Source organism: Nyctereutes procyonoides, unplaced genomic scaffold (genome assembly GCF_905146905.1).
Source record: "Nyctereutes procyonoides isolate TBG_1078 unplaced genomic scaffold, NYPRO_anot_genome, whole genome shotgun sequence".
Lineage (NCBI taxonomy): Eukaryota > Metazoa > Chordata > Mammalia > Carnivora > Canidae > Nyctereutes > Nyctereutes procyonoides.
The window spans coordinates 21,937,578-21,959,289 of NW_026575047.1; the positions used below are offsets into that span (position 1 = coordinate 21,937,578).

General features: G+C 45.4%; 1 protein-coding gene across 1 annotated transcript in view; it reads left to right on the plus strand.

Annotated features, from left to right (window-relative positions):
- The first annotated feature begins 13,304 nt into the window (after window positions 1-13,304).
- The window catches only part of STX18 (syntaxin 18), a 120,183-nt gene continuing 111,775 nt past the window's right edge, over window positions 13,305-21,712 (plus strand). Inside the window, exon 1 of the mRNA XM_055326145.1 lies at window positions 13,305-13,537. Coding sequence (XP_055182120.1) covers window positions 13,364-13,537 — 174 coding nt within the window. The 5' untranslated portion in view covers window positions 13,305-13,363. The remainder of the gene's footprint in view (window positions 13,538-21,712) is intronic.

Genomic DNA, 21,712 nt, shown 5'->3' on the forward strand with positions numbered 1-21,712 from the left:
TAACTCCAATGGCGGAAAGTGTAAACTGAGCCTAGAGATGCTAGGGTGGGATTGGGTGGCTAAAAAGAAGAGTGCGTGGGAGAGAGTGAGTGAAATGGAGAAAAGGAGTGGATGTTGATCTAGCCTGCAAGGCAGAGCTGGCAAAGCAGCCCAGTGGAGAGGTCTAGCCAGGCCAGGAACCCAAGGGGGGAGATGGCCCCTAAATTTGCCTCTGGGTCCACCGCTGGTCTCAAAACCAGACTTCCTACTGCTGCTATACATTTCCAGCTGGCTGGCCTACAGATGCTTCCGAAAAGATGTTCTTTCCGTGGGAGGCATTTCAGACAATGGGGTTGGGCTGCCTGGATTCCGCTCTTGCTCTACTATTTGTTAGCTGTGTGACCTTAGGCAAGTGTCTTAACTATTCTGTATCTTGATTTTTCATATCTATAAAATGGGAATGATAAAATTACATACCTCATAGGATTGTGTGACTTATTGTCCCTAGAGCACTTAAAATAGCTTTTGTAAGTAAGGAAGCCGGTAATTACTGTGTAAGGACTTGCTATTCTTGTCATCATCATCCTCTGTCTCTAATAATGACAATTAGTCAAGCCAGAAACTTCAGCTAATCTACTTGTGAGGAATGAATGTTCTCCTCCACTCCCACCCTCCATTTCCTGGAACCTGTACTCCCCAAAGTTAAGATAATTAAAGGGACTACAGCTTCATGCAAAGCAGGAGGGAGACATGATGCAGAAGAGGTAGCAGAGCGGTACCCAGGTGGGGTAGTCGGTTGGTGTCCAACTCTTGGTTTCAGTTCAGGTCTTAATCTCAGGGTCCTGGGATGGAGCCCTGCATTGAGCTCCAGGAGACTCTTTCTCCCTTTTCCTCTGCCCCCACCCCTTGCCCCCTATGCACTCTCTCTCCCTCTCTAAAAAATAAATAAATCTTTTTAAAAAGAGAGGCAACTGACTCATTTACACAATCAACAATCCTCCCCTTGGACCTAGTAAGAGGAGTAGGAGGCAATATGAATGACAATCCAAGAAAGGGTAGGGCCCCTGGGGACCTCCAGGGCTGGCTTCACTACACCAAGGAGTGGGGAGGGAAGGAGAGAAGGAAAGTCTAAGGGAAGAGGCCTCTCTGCAGACCAGAAGGGCAGCCACCATGGGAGCCAGGGAAGGGGAGGGCTAAGGTCCTGCTTCATCCAACGATGTTGGGTGAAGTGGCTGCCTCTGCCTCTCCTCCTTTTGTCAGCCCTGTGTGGGTAAGAACCGGAAGAAAAGACTACTTGCACGTTTTTCTGAACTCTGTACTTGCATGTTTTTCTGAACTCTGTGGGGGATTGACTGGATAAAAATATGTTCAGTTATGGAAATCATGACTCATCTATAACAAGGGATGGAGTGCTGGACTGGGCTTATTCGTAATCATCAATGGTGTTTGTGGGTCCACAAGAGGCATCTGACATATGAAAGCCCTTTGGTTACAATTAGGGATCTCATAAGTTAAATTAATGGATTGTTATAATGTATTTGACATTTCCAACGACACACTTTGGGGTCTTTGGGGGCATATTTGGTAGCTGCTGAATGATTGATGTACAGATTCTTTGTTAAAAACCTGGTTTAAGTTCTAGCCACTCAACTTTAAATCTATTTTAAAAAACAAACCTAACCTACGACAGGCTACTTTTCAGGGGGGGAAACTCAAAACTATTCCCACTGATGCTCACACGAGACTTGCATGTTCAAGTTTGAACTTAGAGTTATAATTTGCCTGCCCTTTTAATGAACAATTATTAAAACCAGTGACTGGCTTAAAGGATTCCTAAATTAACCACGAGAAACTTGGCTTTCTCGGGAGAGTTGGGTAGAACTCCAGCAGTGCAGCCAATTCCTGGTTATTGATAACTTTTGGAATCCTGCTACGTTGGCCTGCCTTATGTCTGCACAGCAAAGAAAGGTGAAGACAAGTAATAATGGCGACCTAAAAATATATCAACAAGAATAAATGTGTTGTGGGGAAATTCCAAGCTTTATTAAATGCACTTTTGGTGAAAGAAGCCCTACAGAGAATTTCTTAATAAATTTTCAAAGAGGGGAGGTGCTTGGTCACTGGAGTAGCCTACATAAGCAATTGTGGTATTTGTGGAATGTCAAACTGCAGATTGCCAGAGGTAATCATCCTGCTAGTATCACCATCGTTTCTTATGATAGACCAGAGTCTAGGACCATGGTTTGGGGTTGGCTGAGACTCATGTCCTTGTGTTGGAGGATTGTGTTGGTGTCATGGACTCTCCAGTTTGGAAGTAGCTTGAGCGTGTAGCCACCCCTCCATGCAGCCAATGCTCCCACGCTCAAAGATTTGTGGCCAGAAGAGACACTTGCTATTAAACACCTTAGTAACTCATTCCAAATCCAGTAACACCCACATCCAGGAAATTCTTCTTAAAGTTTAGCCTAAATCCCTCATGCTTCAACGTAAGCTCATTTCCTCTCATTCTGTCCAAAACAGAAATAGGGAACAGCTGTTCTCCATCCACTGGTTCATACACTTGAGGACTTTATTTCAACCATCCCCCTAAATCTCCTTCTCTTCTCCAGAATAAATACTCCAGCTCCCAGAAACATTCTCTGAGACTGACCCAAACCATGGTAGCCAATTATTTTCTAAGTGCTTCCTTTAATTCCAACATTGATCCAAGGTACTGTCTCAGCTTTCAGTCTTGAACAGCACACATTTAGTGGGTGATGCAGAGACCCAAAAGTGAAGCAAGGCTCCTGCCAATATTTGAAGACTCTTTACCACCTACTGCTATCCCAGCGCCACCAGCTGTGAAGTTTAATCTATCATCAACCTCAACATCCTCATTTCTACAATAGCTTTATTTTCATTACTAGTTCTACATCAGATGCTGTGTTACACATTTTATATAAGTCATCTCATTTAATGCTTATAATGCTGTTGGATGGAAAATTTAATCTTTGATTCCTAGATGTGGAAATATCTTCTAAAAACCTCACTACTAATAAGTGCCTGGGACTTGAACCTGACAGACAGCTGCCTGACTCAGAGCCTAATTCATGTTGATCTTGTCTTGTCCCCAGGGAGTAGGCTAGTAATACATAAGGTTTTAAAATTTTCATTCTTCAGTGATATCATTTAAAAACAAAAAACTTCATTATTACATTTATTATGTTTAATTGTAATTATCAATATAAAGATATGTCAGCCCCATTAGGCTTTGACCTGTTCCAGGGTGGGGACCTCAGCTTTGTTTGCATATTTTCAGCACTAAACACAGTGCCATTAATTGAGTAGACACTCAAAATTTGTTTGTTTGTTTGTTTGGCTGAAAGAATGGGTGGATGGATGGATGATGGATGGATGGATAAAATAAACACATATGAATCCACACTTATTGAGTACCCCAATTCTCAAATGCAAAAGTACTTATAGATTCATATGTATCTCTTTGTATAAATGCCATTCTCCTATCTCTACACCTACTTTCACAACAGAATTGGCTTGGGGTCATGAGATAGTTGGAAGATAAAGAATCTAGTCTCATTTTTCCCAGTAAGTCAATGTGTGATCTTGGACAAGTCACTAGTTTTCTCATCTGAAATATGAGGAGAGTTGGCCTGGATAATATTTGAGGCCCATTCCAGTCCTACATTTCCATAATTCTATAGCTATCTACCTACCTTAATCAGGCTTATCTAAATAATCACAAAAACAGCACTTCATGCTGGAGAAACACAGTCATAATAAACTAAGCAAAACCAAATGCCCTTCAATATCCTGTTGTGAACTATAAAATGTCCCCCTAAAATCACATTTTCCCCTTGAAACAGGATGTAGGAAAAATATTTTCCTATTAAATCCTTTTAAAGTGCAAGGGAAAGCATTTATTCTGTGATTTGCTGTCCAACTCAATAAAAAGTAGAGGATTGCCCTTCTTAATTACAGAAGATACTGTCAGAAAAGCAAAGATGGTAGAAATTCAGGTTGGAAACCAAGATGCCATGCCAACAAAATGATGCATACATTTTCTGGAGGGAGTTTCCAAGTGCGCATCAAGCAGTTTATTTTTGCCATTATGTTGGGGAAGCCAGTAAATGAGTTTTTATGAGGTGATTTATGAAACTCCTGGGGTGCATAAAGTGAGGGTGGGGAAGAAGTGGCACCAACTTCCAAACCTGTGGGGTGAGGGCAAAGTGGACTTGAACACCAGTGAATGTTGGTTACATTGCTGCAAGTCGAATCCTGGCAATAGGTTTAGCAGAAAGGGCTAGGGATTTCAGAGGAACTTTACCTTGACTTAGGATATCTGAAAGCCTCCTGCTAGAGTCTATCCCTTAAGAGTGGCAGTTCTCTTTTCCTTATTTCTGTAGAGCATGGGAGGGTTGCAAGGAGCAGACCTAGAAACATTGTTTGAGAAATGGAAAAGAACAGGTTGGTCTCTCTGTTCATCTAGGAAGACAGCAAGGGGCACCTGCCCAGTTCATCATCATCCTACCTTTCTGTCACCATCCTACCCCTCTGGGGAGGGTAAGATAATGGCCCCCCAAAGATGTCTAATTTTGGCCCAGTGAGACCTGTTTTGGAATTTGACCTCCAGAACTGTAACCCAGCAAATTTGCATTTTTTTCAAGTGATTGTGTTTGTAGGTAATTTGTTACAGCAGCTACAGGAAACTGTTATACCCCCCAAAACCTCCAACCAGCAGAGTGTGTCCTGATTGCCATGTGTGAACCATGTGATTCTGGATGTTGAGCCTTAGATGATTGGGCCGGAAGTAGATGTGTGTCCCAAGCTGGACTAATTTTTGTCTGCATGTTCAGAATTTGACCTTGGTACAGCTATGACTATATAGCAGCATGACATATAAAATCAGCTGAGGGCAGGGGAGACTCATGTTCAGTCACATAAATAAAGAAGTAGAGAAAGCTGGTTTGCAGAGATAATTATACTGCAAGAGAAAGAGGCAGGAAAGGATGGAGAGGTCTGATAGCACTCTAATTTCTAGCTCCCATATGAGGTGAGGTACAAGTTGGCAGAAGAGACCTATCACCCAGTTACTGCACCCCACAGACATTTGTAAAAGAGCCAATGTCCTCAGTTCAGAAACATTGATAGATTAGCTCCAACCAAATAAAAAAATGTACACTGGTGGCTGTTGCCATCAGCCAGATGACTAATACTGGCTCCATGGGGAGGTGGAAAAGGGGCTTAAGGGGAAATCCCTGCTCACAGAATCAGCAGTGGTTAGTAGGTGTGGTGTTCCTCCATTTTTCAGACGAGGCTCAGAGAGGTGAAGTAACTTGCCCCCAAATCACACAGCTCGTGAGTAGGGTAGCTGCAATTCAAACAACTCTAGTCTTTTAGTTTCCAAATCTCATATACTTTTTTTTTTGTACATTTGCTTTTCAACTATTACTTGTCCTCTGATAACTAGTCCCTGGATTTCTTCTTCTTCTTCCTTTTTTAAACTAGAAATAACTCAGAGGTCTGATAAATGTCCCTTATGTACCCTATAAAAATTCCTTGGGTATTAAAACACTCACAGTTACCACTGTCCAGAGAGGAGAACAATGAGTATGTGATATAGCTGAGGCTGGTCCAGGCCTTACAGTGTCCAGGGGCCACAGGTCAGATACCAATGAGGGTTAAGAGAGCAGCAACTTCCCAGTCTTTCTTCTGAAGCTTTTTCTCACTGGGGTCCACATCCGTGTGCTTCCTGGAGAGTGCACACCAGCAGCCACTAGATACTCGGCAGGCCATGGGCCTCTGTCTCTGCCTGATGTCCAGGCTTGCGAACCCGAACCAGACTGACTCTCAGCTTCAATGATCCTTCAGGACCATCCTGAAGAAACAGATGGAGTAGTCTTAACTCAGGGAGCTCACTGCCTTCAAAGACTCTCAGGTTGTGTTTGTCATGCTCAGCCTCCCTGCCAGCTGGACTTAGTACTCCCTTTTTTTTTTATTGAAGATTTTATTTATTTATTCATGAGAGACACAGAGACAGAGGCAGAGACACAGGCAGAGGGAGAAGCAGGCTCCCTACAGGGAGCCAGATGTGGGACTCGATCCCAGGACCCTGAGATCACGCCCTGAGCCAAAGGCAGACGCTCAACCACTGAGCCACCTGGGTGCCCCAGGGCTTGGTACTCCTGAAGATTTTTTTGTACCAGGAAACCATGAGAATCTCCTGGGAGTTCAGAAGGTAAGAGGGTCTTTCCCAAGACCATTGCTGCTGATGAGAAAGACTATGAACTGAAAACCACTTAGTTAACCCTTGTATTTCACTACCCCCTTACACACACATATGGGCACACACACACACACACACCTTATCTTCCTATATAAAAATCAACAGAAGGACTTAGTCTGAGATAATTTTCTGAAGAAGGCAAGCTCCTCTTGGTGACCATCTGAGAAGTTGGTCAGAAGTTCAAACGACAGAAAATGCTCTACCATCCTTTTACTCTTTGCAACCTTGTCTCTTGAAATGTAGTCACACGGATGTGGTGGGAGAGGATTTTGGGAGCCTGCCTTATCTGCCTTCTCTCTGTGCCAGGCGCAGTTCTTGTTCTTATCAAGTGGTTCTTGTTCTTTTGCCATATGCTCCTTTCTTAGGATTGACGTCCTTCCAAACCACTGGGTTCTGGTGGCATCTTGTCATTTGTTGACCACGCCCCCCCACCCCCAGCCTGGCCAGCTGATATGGCTGTGTGGGAAAGTGTCCCTTTCTCTTTCTGCGCTAATTTGAACTGCTCGAAGTTGAATGCTTTCACAGATTGAGAACCGAACATGAACATTCCAGATGTTCTGAGCTGCTTGCTGCTAGATCCTCCAAACCAGCCCTCTCTCACATTCTGCATTCAAATAGCTCCCTGGTATGAAGTTGGAAGTATGAGTTGAGTGTATCTACCTTCTTCTCTGTGCCATATATTGAAGGTGAAGCATCTGCCCCAACCCGAGGACCCGTTGGGCACCCATTTCACTGCAAATTTAGCATGAGGAAACTTGTGGGTGTTGTTTTGGTCAAATTCAGTTCGTTTTGGCCTCCAGCCCTCCGTGGGTGTGTGTGTGCGCGCGCATGCACGCAGATGTTACTGTCCAAGAGTGGAGGACGGTGGTAGTTGAAAGAAGAGGCAACAGCACAAAAGTAAGTAGTTGCAAGACAATTAACATCAGGAAAGACATGGATGCACAGTATCTGAAGCATCCAAACAGTGACTTAGAACCAAGAGGATCAAATCGAAGGGGAAAGGCTCAGAGAACGGGTAATAAAGGACAGGAGGAAGTAGTCAGGGTATATCCTGTGGCTGCAATAACAAATTACCATAAACTTTGCGGTTTATAGCAATAGAAGTTTATTTCTCACAGTTCTGGAGGGTAGAAGTCCAAAATCAAGGTGTCAGCAGGGCCAAGCTCCCCAAGAAGCTGTAGGGGGAGAGTCCTTCTTTGAGCCTTCCAGCTTCTGATGGCAGTCAGCATTCCAGGGCTTGTGGCTGCCTCATATCTCTGCCTCCATTTTTGTGTGTGTGTCTCTTATAAGGACACTTGTTGTTAGGTTTGGGGCTGGCCTGAATAATTTAGGATGATATCCTCATCTCAAATCCTCAATGACACCTGCAAAGATCTTTTTTCCAGATAATGTAAAATTCAGGGGTTCTAAAAATTAGGATGTGGACCTATCTCTTGGAGGCCAACATTTAGCTCATCACAGGGTGAGGATTGATAGAAAGTAGGAGGAAATAGGCCAGTAGGTCAGGACAAGGGGCTCAGAACCCAAGTCAGTAATTGGGTAGGAATGAAGAATGTGGCCACTCCTCTTTTATATACTCTGGTGGGGGAGTGGAGGGACCAAGGTAGCCCCTGGAACCGCTGGGCCACAACAGCTCTGTTTTCCTCCTGCCCCCTCCCCCTTTTTTTCTCCTGGAAGAGTGTAGAGAGCAAGATGGAGTCACTTGTGTCAAGCAGGGGCCTGTGTCAAGCAATGATGCAAGCAGCCTAGGGCATTGCCAGTACCAGATATGGCCGAGAACAGCACCAGCTGTTGACACACTCAGAATTGATAACCAGGAGACACAGAGGAGGTCTGCAAAGGCCCAAGACTGATTAAATCCCTTTTAAAAGAGAGGATTTTTGCAGCAAACTGTCAGACTCCTCAGACACTGACCCCTCTATGTCTGACCACTTCAAAAAGGCAACTGCCCCAGAAGGCTCTGCCCTACTGATCTCTGAAAATAACAGAGATCCTTCACTGCTGGGACATAATACAGTAACTGAGGCCAGCTGACCTGGACCAGACGGAGGCCTCATTCTACGGCACGCTTACGGTCTAACTTCCTACCCCTGTTCTATCTTGTATGTTGTGTGACGTTTAAGAAGCCAAGCGAAACACATGGTGAAATGCCACTGAGTTTGGAATCCTGAACTGCTTTATGATGAAATAAAGCTGGCATTGTAGAAAGACATAACTCGTGTGTGTGCCTTAATAGCATGCTCATGACAGAGAACTTCTGGAAGAAAAAAATGTTCATTTTATTGTGGTAAGAAGACTTAGCATGAGATTTATCCTCTTAACAGATTCTTAAGTGTAAACACAGTATTGTTAGCCTTAGGCACAATTTTGTACATTCATTTTGCTTAACTGAAACTTTATATCCATCAGCCAGCAACTCCTCACTCCCAACTTCCTTGCCCTTGGCAACCATTATTCTACTCTCTCCTTTTTGACTATTTTAGATACTTCATATAAGTCGAATCATGCAGTATTTGTCCTGCAAATGGCTCATTTCACACAGTATGATGTCCTCCAGATTCATCCACGTTCTTGCATATTGCAGGTTGTCCTTCTTGTTTAAGGATGAATAATATTCCACTATACATATATACTACAATTTTTAATCCATTCATTTGTCAATGGCCATTTAGGTTGCTTCCAAGTCTGGGCTACTTGTAAATAATGCTGCTATGAATATGGAAGTACAGCTCTCTCTTTGAGCTCCTGATTTCAATTCTTTTGGATATATACCCAGAAATGGGACTGCTGGATTATATGGTAGTTCTTTTTGTTTTTTTTTTAAGATTTTATTTAATTATTTGAGAGAAAGAGATAATGAGATCATGCGTGGGGCAGTGGGTTGCGCAGAGGAAGAGGGAGAAGCAGACTCCCCGCTGAGCAGGGTACCCGACACGTAACAGACTGTGCCATCCAGGTGCTGGCCTCCCCCTTTCTGAGATTTTATTTATTTTAGAAAGAGAGTGAGTGAGCAGGAGATGGAGCAGAGAGAGAGGGTAAGGGAGATAATCTTCAAGAGACTCCATGCTGAGAGCAGAGCCTGACGCTGGACTTGATCCCAAGACCCTGAGATCATGACCTGAGCCAAAACCAAGAGTTGGATGTTAAGCGACTGAGCCACCCAAGCTCCTTTATGGTAGTTCTATTTTTATTATTATTATTATTTTATTTTTTTTATTTTTGGTAGTTCTATTTTTAATTTTTTGAGGAACCTCCATACTGTTTTCCATAGTGGTTCCACCAATTTACATTCCCAACAGCACCATACAAGGGTTCCATCTTCTCCATCACCCTGATTTTTTTTTTTTTTAGATACATTCCTTCTTAAGAACAAAAGTTTATTCTTTGAGCTTCCCATCCTTACAGTCATGGTCCTTTCTAAAGCCTATGAGAAAAATTTTTTTTCAAGAAATTTCTTTTAGGGATCCCTGGGTGGCGCAGCAGTTTGGTGCCTGCCTTTGGCCCAAGGCGCGATCCTGGAGACCCGGGATCGAATCCCACGTCGGGCTCCCGGTGCAGGGAGCCTGCTTCTCTCTCTGCCTGTGTCTCTGCCTCTCTCTCTCTCTCTGTGTGACTATCATAAATAAATAAAGAAAAAAAATTTCTTTTAAAGTTCACTTCCTAATTTGAATATATGTTCTCCAAGTCCTCTCCTCTTTCAGGAGAACCATGGCTGGGTCTATCCTCCAGGGCCTCTGTTACTCTAACCCTTTTGATTAGACCTAGATGTGAACTAATAGTCCTTCCTCTCCACACTTTACCCACTGGGAGACAACATTGTAATGAAGGTAAGTGAAGAAAATGCATTCAGTAGACTTGTTTGGGCAGATATCTGGAGATGGGTTGTATCAATCAGAATAGGCTAATTTGCTACAGTAACAACAAGCCACAAATCTCCATAGACAGTAAGAACAAAGGCTGACTTAATGCCAGCATACATCCTTGATTGGCTGTGCTCCACGTCATCTTTACTCAGGGACCTAGCCTCATGAAACACTGGAACACTATGGATTGTCATGGCACAGGGAAGGGAGCACAGTGAACCACACGTTATCTCCTAAATTTGTAACATGTCACTTTTCATGGGGAAGAATTACCTGGCCAAAATAGTCATCAATAGGTCAAGGAACTATTATCCTTTCCTAGAGAGGGGCCATGAATATGAGACAAATAATAAAACAAACTTCCACAGAGGGTCTTCAGTTACTATATTATTGTGGCAGGTCCATGATCCCATGGACCCAAAAACTCTGGTCTCCCTACACTGTCCTGCAAGAATTCATGCTCCATACAACAAATGCCTACTTACCATCTTTCCTCACTTAGTGGGGCTATAAAACCAACCTCTCTAGAGGATGTAACAATGACAAAAATCTCAGTGGCTAACAACCAGATTTTTTTTTTCTCACACACAGCATGTCTGTCATGGGCTGAGCATTTGGATGTGCAATATATCCTCTATTTGATGGAGGCTGCATTTAATGACTTCTATGAGTCCCCAAATGATTCTAAAATGTCTACATCTATCCTGATTGCATGGACTGTGCTGTTCTAGGGAGCTACATTCAGGGACTCTAATATGTCTTATTTGATTTTTTTTTTTTTTTTTTTTTTTTTGCTTTTTAAAGAGAAAAACACCTGGCCTAATGAATGAAACATTATTGCCTATGAAACATAATGTATGCATTACATCAAACTGGACAGTTTGTAGCTCATTCCCATGACATTCTGTTCCTCCTTCTTCGCCACAGTGCCTCTCAGGTTTATGGGGTTTTAAATAGCTATTATCAACCTGAAGTCATTTTGCTCTTTGAGGTTAAAAGAGCAAAAAACCCCCAAACACCAAAACCAAAAAACCCCAGTGAAATATCATAGTCCGGGGTCTGTGGGAAGCCTGAAAGCCTCCTCAAGATCTCTGTGACTTTTCTACTAATTTTATGCACTTGTAGTCACTTGTGGTTTTAGTGCCTGATGTTTTGAGCTCACTTGGGTGTCATCTCTAGTCTTCTTTGCTCTTGCAGATGCAGACAGAAAACTTAGACCTTTGTCCCCACCTTTTTACCCCCCAAAATCAACTGCCCCCAACACAAGACTCATACAAGGCACTACTGGTCTCTGAAGGTCTAGTATAGCTCAGCCCCCTCCCACTGGAAAACCTTTCCCAAGCAGCTACTTTTTCCTTTCCTGGCCTCCCTCTAGGATTCTGGTTTCCCCAGCTTTCCCCTAATTCAATCCCGTTCACTTTATTATGCAGAGAGATTTAATTCTCTTTCCTTCCACTCTGCCCCAGGCTTGCCTTTGCATAGCCAAAGATTCATTAATGTCTCCATAAAACAAAGGGCCATTTATGCAATACAGAATCACTGGCAGAGAGTAGTAATTTCTTTCTCATTTTCTCTTACTACGTGGGTGTAAGAAAGCTTATTTTCCTTGTACAGGAAGGCTGAAGTGACTACGGTTTGGGTTTTAAATAACATTTTCCCTCCTCCTTTCAGGTACATATGACATCTATTTATCATACTACTGGCCTCCGAACTCCTTTACACTCTTAAAAATAGTTGAGAACCCTAAGCAAACTTTGTATATATGGGTTTCCTCTATTGATATTCGCCATATCAGAAATTAAAACCCAAACCTAAAATATTCGTTTAAAAAACAAAAAGAATTCCATTACTTATTAACATAAATGAGATCCTCTCGTGGCGGGGGGAAAAAAAAATCTCAGAAACAAACCTAGTGCGAATGGCACGTTTTACATTTTTTTGCAAACCTCTTTAAAGTCTGGCTTAATGGAAGACAGCTGTTCTGCATTCGGCGTATTTGCAATGTCACAAGTCGCTCGGCTCCCGGAAGACTCAGGCTCCCAGAAAACTCGACCGTGTACAACTTGTGGGAAAAGGACAGTGGAAGGCAGAGAGCATCTTGGTGTCTGGAAGTTAATTTCTGTCTTGCTTACCCGGCTTCCACCAGCACTGTTTTAATGCATTGTCGTCGCGCATCCTCTTTGAAAAGGAAAACAAAGCAAGGAGTAGGTGGATTATAAATTGGAGCCTTGGGTTGAAATGTAAAAAGAATTCATTGGCTGACCTGCAGTTAAATTACTACAATTTGGGGGGGGGGGGGTCGGTCTCTAAGAACCCAACATCAGGAGCACCTGGGTGCCCCATTGGTCGCGGGGCTGCCTTTGGCTCAGGTTGTGATCCCGGGGTCCTGGGATCGAGTCCCCCACTGGGCAACTAGCAGGGAGCCTGCTTCTGTCTCTCTCATGAATAAATAAATAAAATCTTAAAAAAAAAAAAAAAAAAAAGGAGAACCCAACATCCAGGATGGGCCTGGGGACACTCTTGTGCGCCGGTGTGCATCCTCACCTTTCAGATCCGCCGTCTGGGGGGACACCTCCCCGGTAGCGCTCGTCCCCACCGCAAATAGCCTCCGGAAGGAGCGCTCCCATTCCCGGCTGTAACTGCCGCTGGCCCCTGGGAGCCAAGCAACGCCAAAACCGCACGTGTTACCTTCACCTGTCACAACAGCACCGCGGAAGGTGCTGCCTCGGTGGTGCAGCCCAGGGGGCGGCAGGCCGCCTTGCACACCTGTGCGCCCCAGCGCTGGGTGCAGCCAGGGGGGCGCCGCCCACGTGCCTCAGTCCAGCCGGCGGGAGTCCTTGAGGTCAGGGGTCACCTCCAGCGCCCCGCACTGCCGCTCCCGGCGCCGGGTCACGGGGGGAGCCCCGGGGGGAGGCCGCCTGCTGGCTTCCGGATCCTCCCGCTCCGCGGGTCCGCACGCCCCCCCCCCCCGGCAAGGACGACCCCTCCCCGAGGCCGGGCCCTCCGAGGCTTGCCGGAAGGAGAAAGAGGCTGAGGCCGGAACCTTTCTCCTGTCGCCCGGGTCGCCCCGCGGAGGCCGGAACCTTTCTTCTCGCGTCGCGTTGGCGTGGGGGGGTGGGGTGGGGGGGGCGTGCGGAAGCCGGAACGGTCCTCCCGCGGTCGGACGCACGCCGCCGCGGTCGCAAGCTGCTGACGTGGGCCGGCCGGGAAGGGGGCCGGGAGGGGGGTGTGGGTCGCCATGGCGGTGGATATCACGCTGCTGTTCCGGGCCAGCGTCAAGACGGTGAAGACGCGCAACAAAGCGCTAGGAGTGGCGGTGGGCGGCGGCGGCGGGGTCGATGGCAGCCGCGACGAGCTGTTCCGCCGGAGCCCCCGGCCCAAGGGCGACTTCTCCAGCCGGGCGCGGGAAGTGGTGAGCGGAGCTGGTTGCTATGGAAACGGCGGACCCCGTCACCAGCGCGGGGCGGCAGAGCTCGGAGGGCGCAGTGGCCCGGGGTGGTCCCGGGGAGTCGCCCGCTGTCTTGGGAAAGGAACAGCCTTGTTTCGGGGAACGGGAACTCGTCCGCCACGTCCTTGGGCTGCTTGGCGCGGTAGTGAGGTCGCCGTCACCGCAGACTAGAAACTCCCCCCGCAGGCCTTTGCTTTCTCTGTCACGGCCGAGACGGCGGGGCCCCTGGGCTGGTCTCCCTCCGCCTTCCCCCGGTCCTGGCTCCACGGGAGCAAAGGTGACGTTCACTGACCCCTCCCTTCCGCTCGCCCGCCTCCTGCCGCGGTTTCGGGGCTCCTGCCGGGATCCGCAGGTGCCGAGGCCGGTTTCGGACCGTCTTCCTCGGTCGCCGCGTGTTACAGGCCTCCAACCTGCTTTTCCATTCCCTGAACACAGGAGGCTTTGGTTCAGGAGAGCAGCGAGCGGCGCCGGTGCCCGACCCCTAGCTCTGCCACGGGCTGTGTTTTGAATGAATGAGCGAACGCGCAGGTCGGCCGGGCCGTCTTCCCCACTGAAGGGAGAGAATGTTTGTCTTGTTCACCTTTGTATCCTCGGCCCCAGGGTGGATCTAGTATTTGATAAAGCTTGAAGCTTTATCCGGTTCTCTCTGTGCTTTTTAAGAAGAGGAAACCTAGAATCACAAGAAGAGGTTCAGAGCTTTGGAAGGGACAAGTGAGGGGCGGCCCTGAAACTTAGACTCTTGTTAATTTTGTGGCAGATCCACTTCTCTTTGGCATGCAGGCCAGTGCCTGGTACTTTGTAGGCATTCAGGTAGTTTTAAATGACTGTTTGTATGCGTGAAGTAAGGTGTGGCAGTTTGCAGAGGGTGTGCCACGGTACCCTACCCTCTATCCTGGGGACTGGGCCAGCTGAAGACATTCAGTCCATCAATGAACATTGTCTAGCACCTTGTTAGAATAACACAGGATGTTTTGAACTTTTTTTTTTTTTAAATATTTTATTTATTTATTCATGATAGACACACACACACACACACACACACACACACAGAGAGGCAGAGACACAGGCAGAGGGAGAAGCAGGCTCCATGCAGGGAGCTTGACGTGGGACTCAATCCCGGATCTCCAGGATCACACCCTGGGCCGAAGGCGGCGCTAAACCACTGAGCCACCCGGGCTGCCCCAGAATAACACAGGATTTAAAAGGATTGGTGGAGGGGCACCTGGGTGGCTCAGTGGTTGAACATCTGCCTTTGGCTCAGGTGGTGATCCCTGGGGTCCTGGTTTTAGTATATGCACTGCCGAAGCAAGCCCTCCCGAGGGTCCTGCAGGGAGCGGGCTTCTCCCTCTGCCTGTGTCTCTGCCTCTTTCTGTGTCTCTCATAAATAAATAAATAACATCTTAAGAAAAAAAAAAAGAAAGAAAAGGAATGGTGAGAGAGATAGTAACAAAAGTTACTATCAAAAGTTACCATACAGTCTCCTATACAGCGTTTCGGGTACACAGGTGAATGTGGTCAGTTCTGAGGGCCAAGAAAAGCCTTTCAGAGGCAATGATGCCTGAGACAAATCTTAAAAGAGGAGTAGTTGAGAGATGCCTGGGTGGCTCAGTGGTTTAGTGCCTTTGGCCCAGGGCATGATCCTGGGGTCCCAGGACCAAGTCCCACATCAGGCTCCCTGCGTGGAGCCTGCTCCTGCCTCTGCCTGTGTCTCTGCCCCCCCCCCCCTCTCTCTCTCTCTCTCTCTCTGTGTCTCTCATGAATAAATAAATAAAATCTTTTTTTTTTTTTTAAAAAAAGAGAAGTAGTTGATTCCAGTGCAGAGAGGGTGGAGCAAGGCATCTTGGCCTTAGAGAAGGGTGTGCATGAAATGGATCACTTTTATGCTCAATTTATGTATACTCCGTGCATGTCTGCCAGTTAAATTGCAAACAAATTAGTAATGGTGTTTAAGATTTTTTTTGGAGGAACTTATGTTTTCTGAACCATTTCAAGTAATGATAAATATGCCACTTTGCAGTGTTACTGAAGTGTTTCGATAAGCATGGGAGTGTGGCTGGAATGTGGGAGAGCTTTGCTGTCTGCAAGCAGATGGATGTTATGTGGTCAAGAGACCAGGTTGTTGTCTTCACCCTGCAACTATTAGCTGTATGATGTTATTAGGCAAGTTTTATGGCCTTACTTTATTTAAGTGTTCTCTTTTTTTCCCCTTCAAACAGCAGAAGACTCTTAAACTGCATTGAGACCCTATTTATAGCAGATCAAAGGAGGAGCTTCTCAGGATGAAATGAGAGGAAAGGAAACTAGGACATTCCCCCTCCACCTGCCGCTAGTTTGGCCCAGGCTTTTCCTGAGGTTCCTCCTGTGGAATTGTGGGATGTGAAGGTTACAGTTTTGGTTTTGGGAGGTCCCTTTCTAACTCTGAAATCACTGATTTATTAGCACTGTGCTCATTTTGGGTCCTGTTCTGGAGTGGGGGATATGCAAGTGGTAGAGACAAGAAGCGTAACTGGGATGGCAAGCTGTGTGGAAGTTTAAGCCTTAGGCTTTTCCCTGAGTGTTAAGAATGTGCTTTAGGCTTTTGAATCAGTGAGCTTCAGGGGCACTAACTGAACCTTGGGGTGCTGAGTTTCCTATCATTGGAGGTAATTAAACAGGGATGACTGCTTGGCAGAGATGTTTGAGAACTTTGCGCTTTAGCCAGAGGGTTAGATGGCAGGCCATTGAAGATTCCAATTCTGATATTTGATGATGTGGGTACATGCTAAGGCTTGGAGAGTCTGTTGAGTAGGGACATAGGCTGCATTGTTTAGGACCACTGCCCCTCCTGACATAGGGAAAACATGCCGCCTTTTGAGAAATTTTGATTTAATGTTGTAATTACTTTGTGTATTACTTCCTGTTCTTGCAACCATTCTCTCCACATACCCCTCTCCCCCGAAAATTTAGTATAGAGCTGGCGAGGGGTGGCCTGTACTCTTGCCATGATCACATGTGTCAGAATGCTGGCTGAATCTGTTATTGGCCTGGATTTCTTTTCATAAAAGTCTGGCCAGTACTAGGAGCACAGAGTCTGGTTCGGGGTTAGTTCTGGTCATTAGACCTAAGGAAATGTAGCAGGTTATAGGCCTTTGCTTGGATATATTCCCTGAGGCTCTGTCATTTCTAGGACACACATTACCTAATTCAATTCTAGTTCTTCTCATTCCTTAGTTTGGACAAAGCATATTCCTGATGTCAGTGTTTCATCTCACTGAATTGTTGTAGAGGTTTTATTAAGATTAATAAAACTGTGTTGAAACTAGATTTTTAATTTTCCCTCATAGGTTGGTTTCTTTGGTGTCATTTCTTTAAATATTTTAACTTTTATGCTCAATTTTGCTGAATTCATGTGTATTCAGTGCAGGTGTACCCGTTACATTACAAACAGTAACAATGGTTCCTCTCTTGGGATGAGGAGCTTACTGTATCTGAAAAATATGCCTTTTTGCAATGGGAACTTGATTAGTTAACTCATTTAGACTGTGAGGTGAATGGGGACCTTGGGAGTAGGCAGAGCCTGGGGACTCGAATATAAAAGACATGGACTCAGGGCAGCCCGGGTGGCTCAGTGGTTTAGCACCGCTTTCAGCCCAGGGCCTGATACTGGAGACCCAGTATCCAGTCCCAGGTCGGACTCCCTGCACGGAGCCTGCTTCTCCCTCTGCCTCTGTCTCTGCCTCTCTGTGTGTCTCTCATGAATGAATACATGAAATCTTAAAAAAAAAAAAAAAAAAAAGACATGGATTCAGATCTGGGCTCTGCTACCTAGAAGTGGGTAACTTGGGCAGGTCCTCTTACCTGAGTCTCATTTTCCACTTCTGTCACATGGGCGTGATCATATCCTACTGAACTCGTAGGCTAATTATCAGCATCTTCGGAGACTATGTATGTTAGAGAACCACACTGATTGTTATTGTTCCCTTCACCCCATGTAGGCCATTCAGACATTTTCATCAGTGGCTCTCAGCCGTATTCCCCAAACCATTTAGCTTTCCTGTATTTTCCATCCTTTCTTGCAAAGGGGAACCAAGGAAGTGCACAAAGGAACTGGTGAAAATCCCGTGCAGTACAGAGCACAGCATTCCTCTGCGAAGGTGAAGCTCTTAATCAGCAATGATAGATATGTGGCAGGCATGCAGCTGTTCCTCTCTTTTCTTCCCATGACAATGGAAGTCAGTGCTAATTTTCCTAGATCTAATTTCCTCAGAGTCCTTTGCAGCATTTGTGGTCTAGGCAGCCATTTATTGGGCCTGTCAAGTTGAAATCTGCTTGACATCCTGCCTGCCATAGAGTAAAAACAGATCTGCATGCTTAAAGCAGAACCATGGACTTTTTTTGTTAAGTACTTAAAAGGATCTCAAGCTCATGTTGTTCAGGCTTCTCATTTTGTAGATAGGAAAACATTCAGGTAGGTGAAATGACTTGCTCAGAGTCTTAATAGCTGAGTCACAGGACAGAGCCAGAGGGAGAAGCCAGGTCCTTTGACCCTAGTTAGGGCTGTTTATTTCTCATACTACATCCTCCTACCTTAAATTTCCACTATAATTTTAAACCAGAAATTCTTTGGCTTTTGAATGGCAGTGAGTTTCCTCTTGAGTGAATATGGATACTGAATGGGTTTAGAACAGAAGGACCTGAGTTTGAATGCTTTTTACTGTATGAATTTGAATGCCCTGTACTTACCATATTGGACTTGGGCAAGTTATTGAACTGTTTCCTCACTTCTAACATAGAATAATAACAGTCTTAAAAGGCTATACAGATGAAATGACAAAAGTATGAATGTGCCTACAGGAGTATGAGTTCTTTGGGTTGCAAGTAACAGTAACCTAATGTAAACTAACCTGAGCAAAATGGGACTGTGTTGGCTCATGAAACTGGGAAATGGGGGGATAGAGCTTCCTTCTCTAGCTCTTATCCATAAAACCCAGAAGAGGACTCTAGTTGGCTCTACTTGGATCCTGCCCCTGCATGATGGCCTTAGGAGGATAAGGTTCCTCATAGGGCCAAGTCCTGTGTCCACCCCAACATGTTTCCAGATGTGGGTTGGATACGATGATTGTCACCTCCCTAGGACCTTGGAGGAGGGAATGCTCTGTGGAGGAGTAGGCAGTAAAGGCAGGCAGGCAATGCCAACTGAAATGTTCCTCACAGAGCCTGGCACAGGGCCTAGCCTGCCTTCTCCTTGGCTGCCTGGTTGTCTTCAGCTCTGTGGGGAAGGGAAAACTAGAATTCTGAAAATTTGTAGTGACAGGCTTTCGGTGTGGGAGTCTGCGTGGAGGTGCCTTATGGTGTTAGTTCTTTGTTTTCTTATTGCTTTATAGAGGTTGCCGGGGCCAGGGAGAGCACCATGTGGGAAACCAAGACACTGTGAGCAGCCAGGCTGGGCCCAGAGCGGCAGGAGCTCTGAACAGACTATCAGGAAACTTGTGCTGTAGTGCACAGCCTGTCACGAAGCCACAGGCCACAGAATCTCTCTGGGCCTCAGTTTCCACTCTGGTCACACTGAGAGCTTAGACTATGGAACTAGAGTGATTTCTTATAAAACAAAGATGCTTATTCCCTATCCGGTGATAGTGACCCTGGGCTCTGGAAATCCTATTTTCAGATAAGGCACACAGATGAAGTTTTCTTTGCTTATTACAGAGTGCTTTTATGAAAGCTGAATGTCTATTTTGAGTTTCTGGCTAAAGTTCAAAGTTCTTTTTTCTTTTTTTTAAAGATTTTTATTCATTTATTCATGAAAGACAGAGAGAGAGAGAGAACGCACGCGAGAGAGAGGCAGAGACACAGGCAGAGGGAGAAGCAAGCTCCATGCAAGGAGCCTGACGCGGGACTTGATCCTGGGACTCCAGGATCACGCCCTGGGCCGAAGGCAGGCGCCAAACCGCTGAGCCACCCAAGTGTCCCCAATTCAGAGTTCTTATAGTGGCCCAAAACCACATGCTCTGGTCTTTGCTCCCTGTCTGACCTCACCTCCTGTCACCTTCCTTTTGCTTACTCTGTTCCAGCTGCCCTGCCCCTTTGCTTTTCTCACGTGAACGGATGGGTTCCTACCTTAGCTCCTTTGTCATTCCCTCTATGTGAGACACTTCTCTTCCAGATTCCTTGTGGTTTGATCTTCAGGTCTCTGCTCAAATGTTCCCTCAGTGAGACCTTCCGTGGCTGCCCTGTATAAAGTAGCATCCTTTTCCTGTCCCTCATCCTGCTTTATTCTTTTCATTATCTGGCATATTGTGTATCCATTTATTTGTTGTGTATCCACTGGAATATGTGCTTTGTGAAGACAAAGACTTTGTGTTGTCTACCCCTGAATCCATAGGTTTTAGACAGTGCAAGGGACCTAGATAGTTGATAAATATTTCTTGAACTAATGAATAAGTGTTAATCAGCTATGGTACTTTGCTTTCAGTTTTGGAGCTAGTTGATCTCTGTGCAAGGCTCCTTCCAGTTCTAGAAATGTGTGATCCTAATATGATTCCTTAATACTACACAATATATGTTTATACTTAATCCAGTATCTGGGGTAAACATTAAATAGTATGTTTTATTATATTATTAAGATTCAGTTCCTACCTCAAGAAGTTTAGTCTAGAGGAGAAGCAGACACATAGATGGTAACAACTTTTGAATTGACAACTATGAGTGGCATTAATAATCTTCTTAGCATTGATTCCCCAGGTCCTCCTTGATTCCTTTGAAATCACATAATTGACATTATGTGCCAGTGTAGGGATCCAGAAGTTGAACTGGGAGGGACCACCTGGATTATTATCCAGAGTAGCTGGAAATAAATCTTAATTCCAAGGATTGAGTATAATACTTCCTAAACTGGGGATTTCAGTTGAGGGAGCATGCTTCTAAGAAGCAGTATTAGGCATCAGGGGCCAGGTGTCAGTGAGAAGCTGGAGATTGACCCACATGGGACAGGAATAGATCAGGAAACAGTGTAGGTTTAGGATGCAGTCTGCAAACAGCATGAGTTTGTTGAATCATTTAGATTTTTTCTTATTCAGTACAGAGACCTTATTGCAAATAAAATAAGCAGCTTTGGCTAAGGCTGGAGTGCGGGGGCTGGAAAGAGAGATGTTCATTAGCCAGTCTGTCCCTCCGTCACCCTTCCCCCTTTCTCTTTGAGAAGTTCCTTGGACATCAAACATAGACCTCAGTGACACACATGTTAAAAACCACTACATTAATGTTCTCCAAGGCCTCTTTTTAGCTACACAATACTATGTTTTTATGGATCTTACTGTGTACTGTAGGCAGAACTCAGTGCTAGAGACTTCTGTGGTATTAACAGCCCTCTATATAGTTTGCACTTCTGAGGTTTTTTTCCAGAACTTATGAGGACTCCAGCTTTTGAAATTCTGTTTATTTAAGAATTCATTGATTCCATCATCCTAAGAGCATTGAACAACCAATATGTGCCTGGCATTGTGAGGACACAAGAAGCTATAAGACATATGTCTCAGCTCTTGGAAATACAAATAAAGCATAAATTTCCTTGAGGGAGTCAGTGGAAGGTCATCCTGGACCTTGAAGGACAAGAACTGTGTCACCAGACAAAGGAAAGGTGATAAATGACATTCCTAGCAGAGGGAAGATTGTGAACAGAGGCCCTGATGCATGACAGCAGGGTGATGGAGTCAAGGTAGGACTGTGGCGGATGAGCCCTTTTCTGGACCAGAACTTGGTGAGGGTCAGATGCCAGGAGAGAGGCCTTTGCATGACTGGTTAGAGCAGGTGGGCCAGTTTGGCCCAGAGGTCAAGTCTGACCTGACCTGCTGCCTGTTTTTGTAAATGAGGTTTTATTGAAATGTGACTGCCCTCATTTGTGTAGGTATAGGCTGCGGATGCTTTTGTGTTATCCTGGCAGAGTTGTAGTGTTTAGAGGCCTGCAAAGCCTAAAATATTTTCTTTTTGGTCCTTTAGAGGGAAGATTTGCCACCCCTTTGAGTGAGAGCACTGTCAGCAATGCTACAGAGCTTGGATTTTGGGCTCTGGTCTATGTAAGCAGAAGCTTGAAAGGATCATATCTGTGTTTTAAAATAATCAGCAATATTGAGGATGGGTTTGGAGCATACCAGGGCTGCCCAA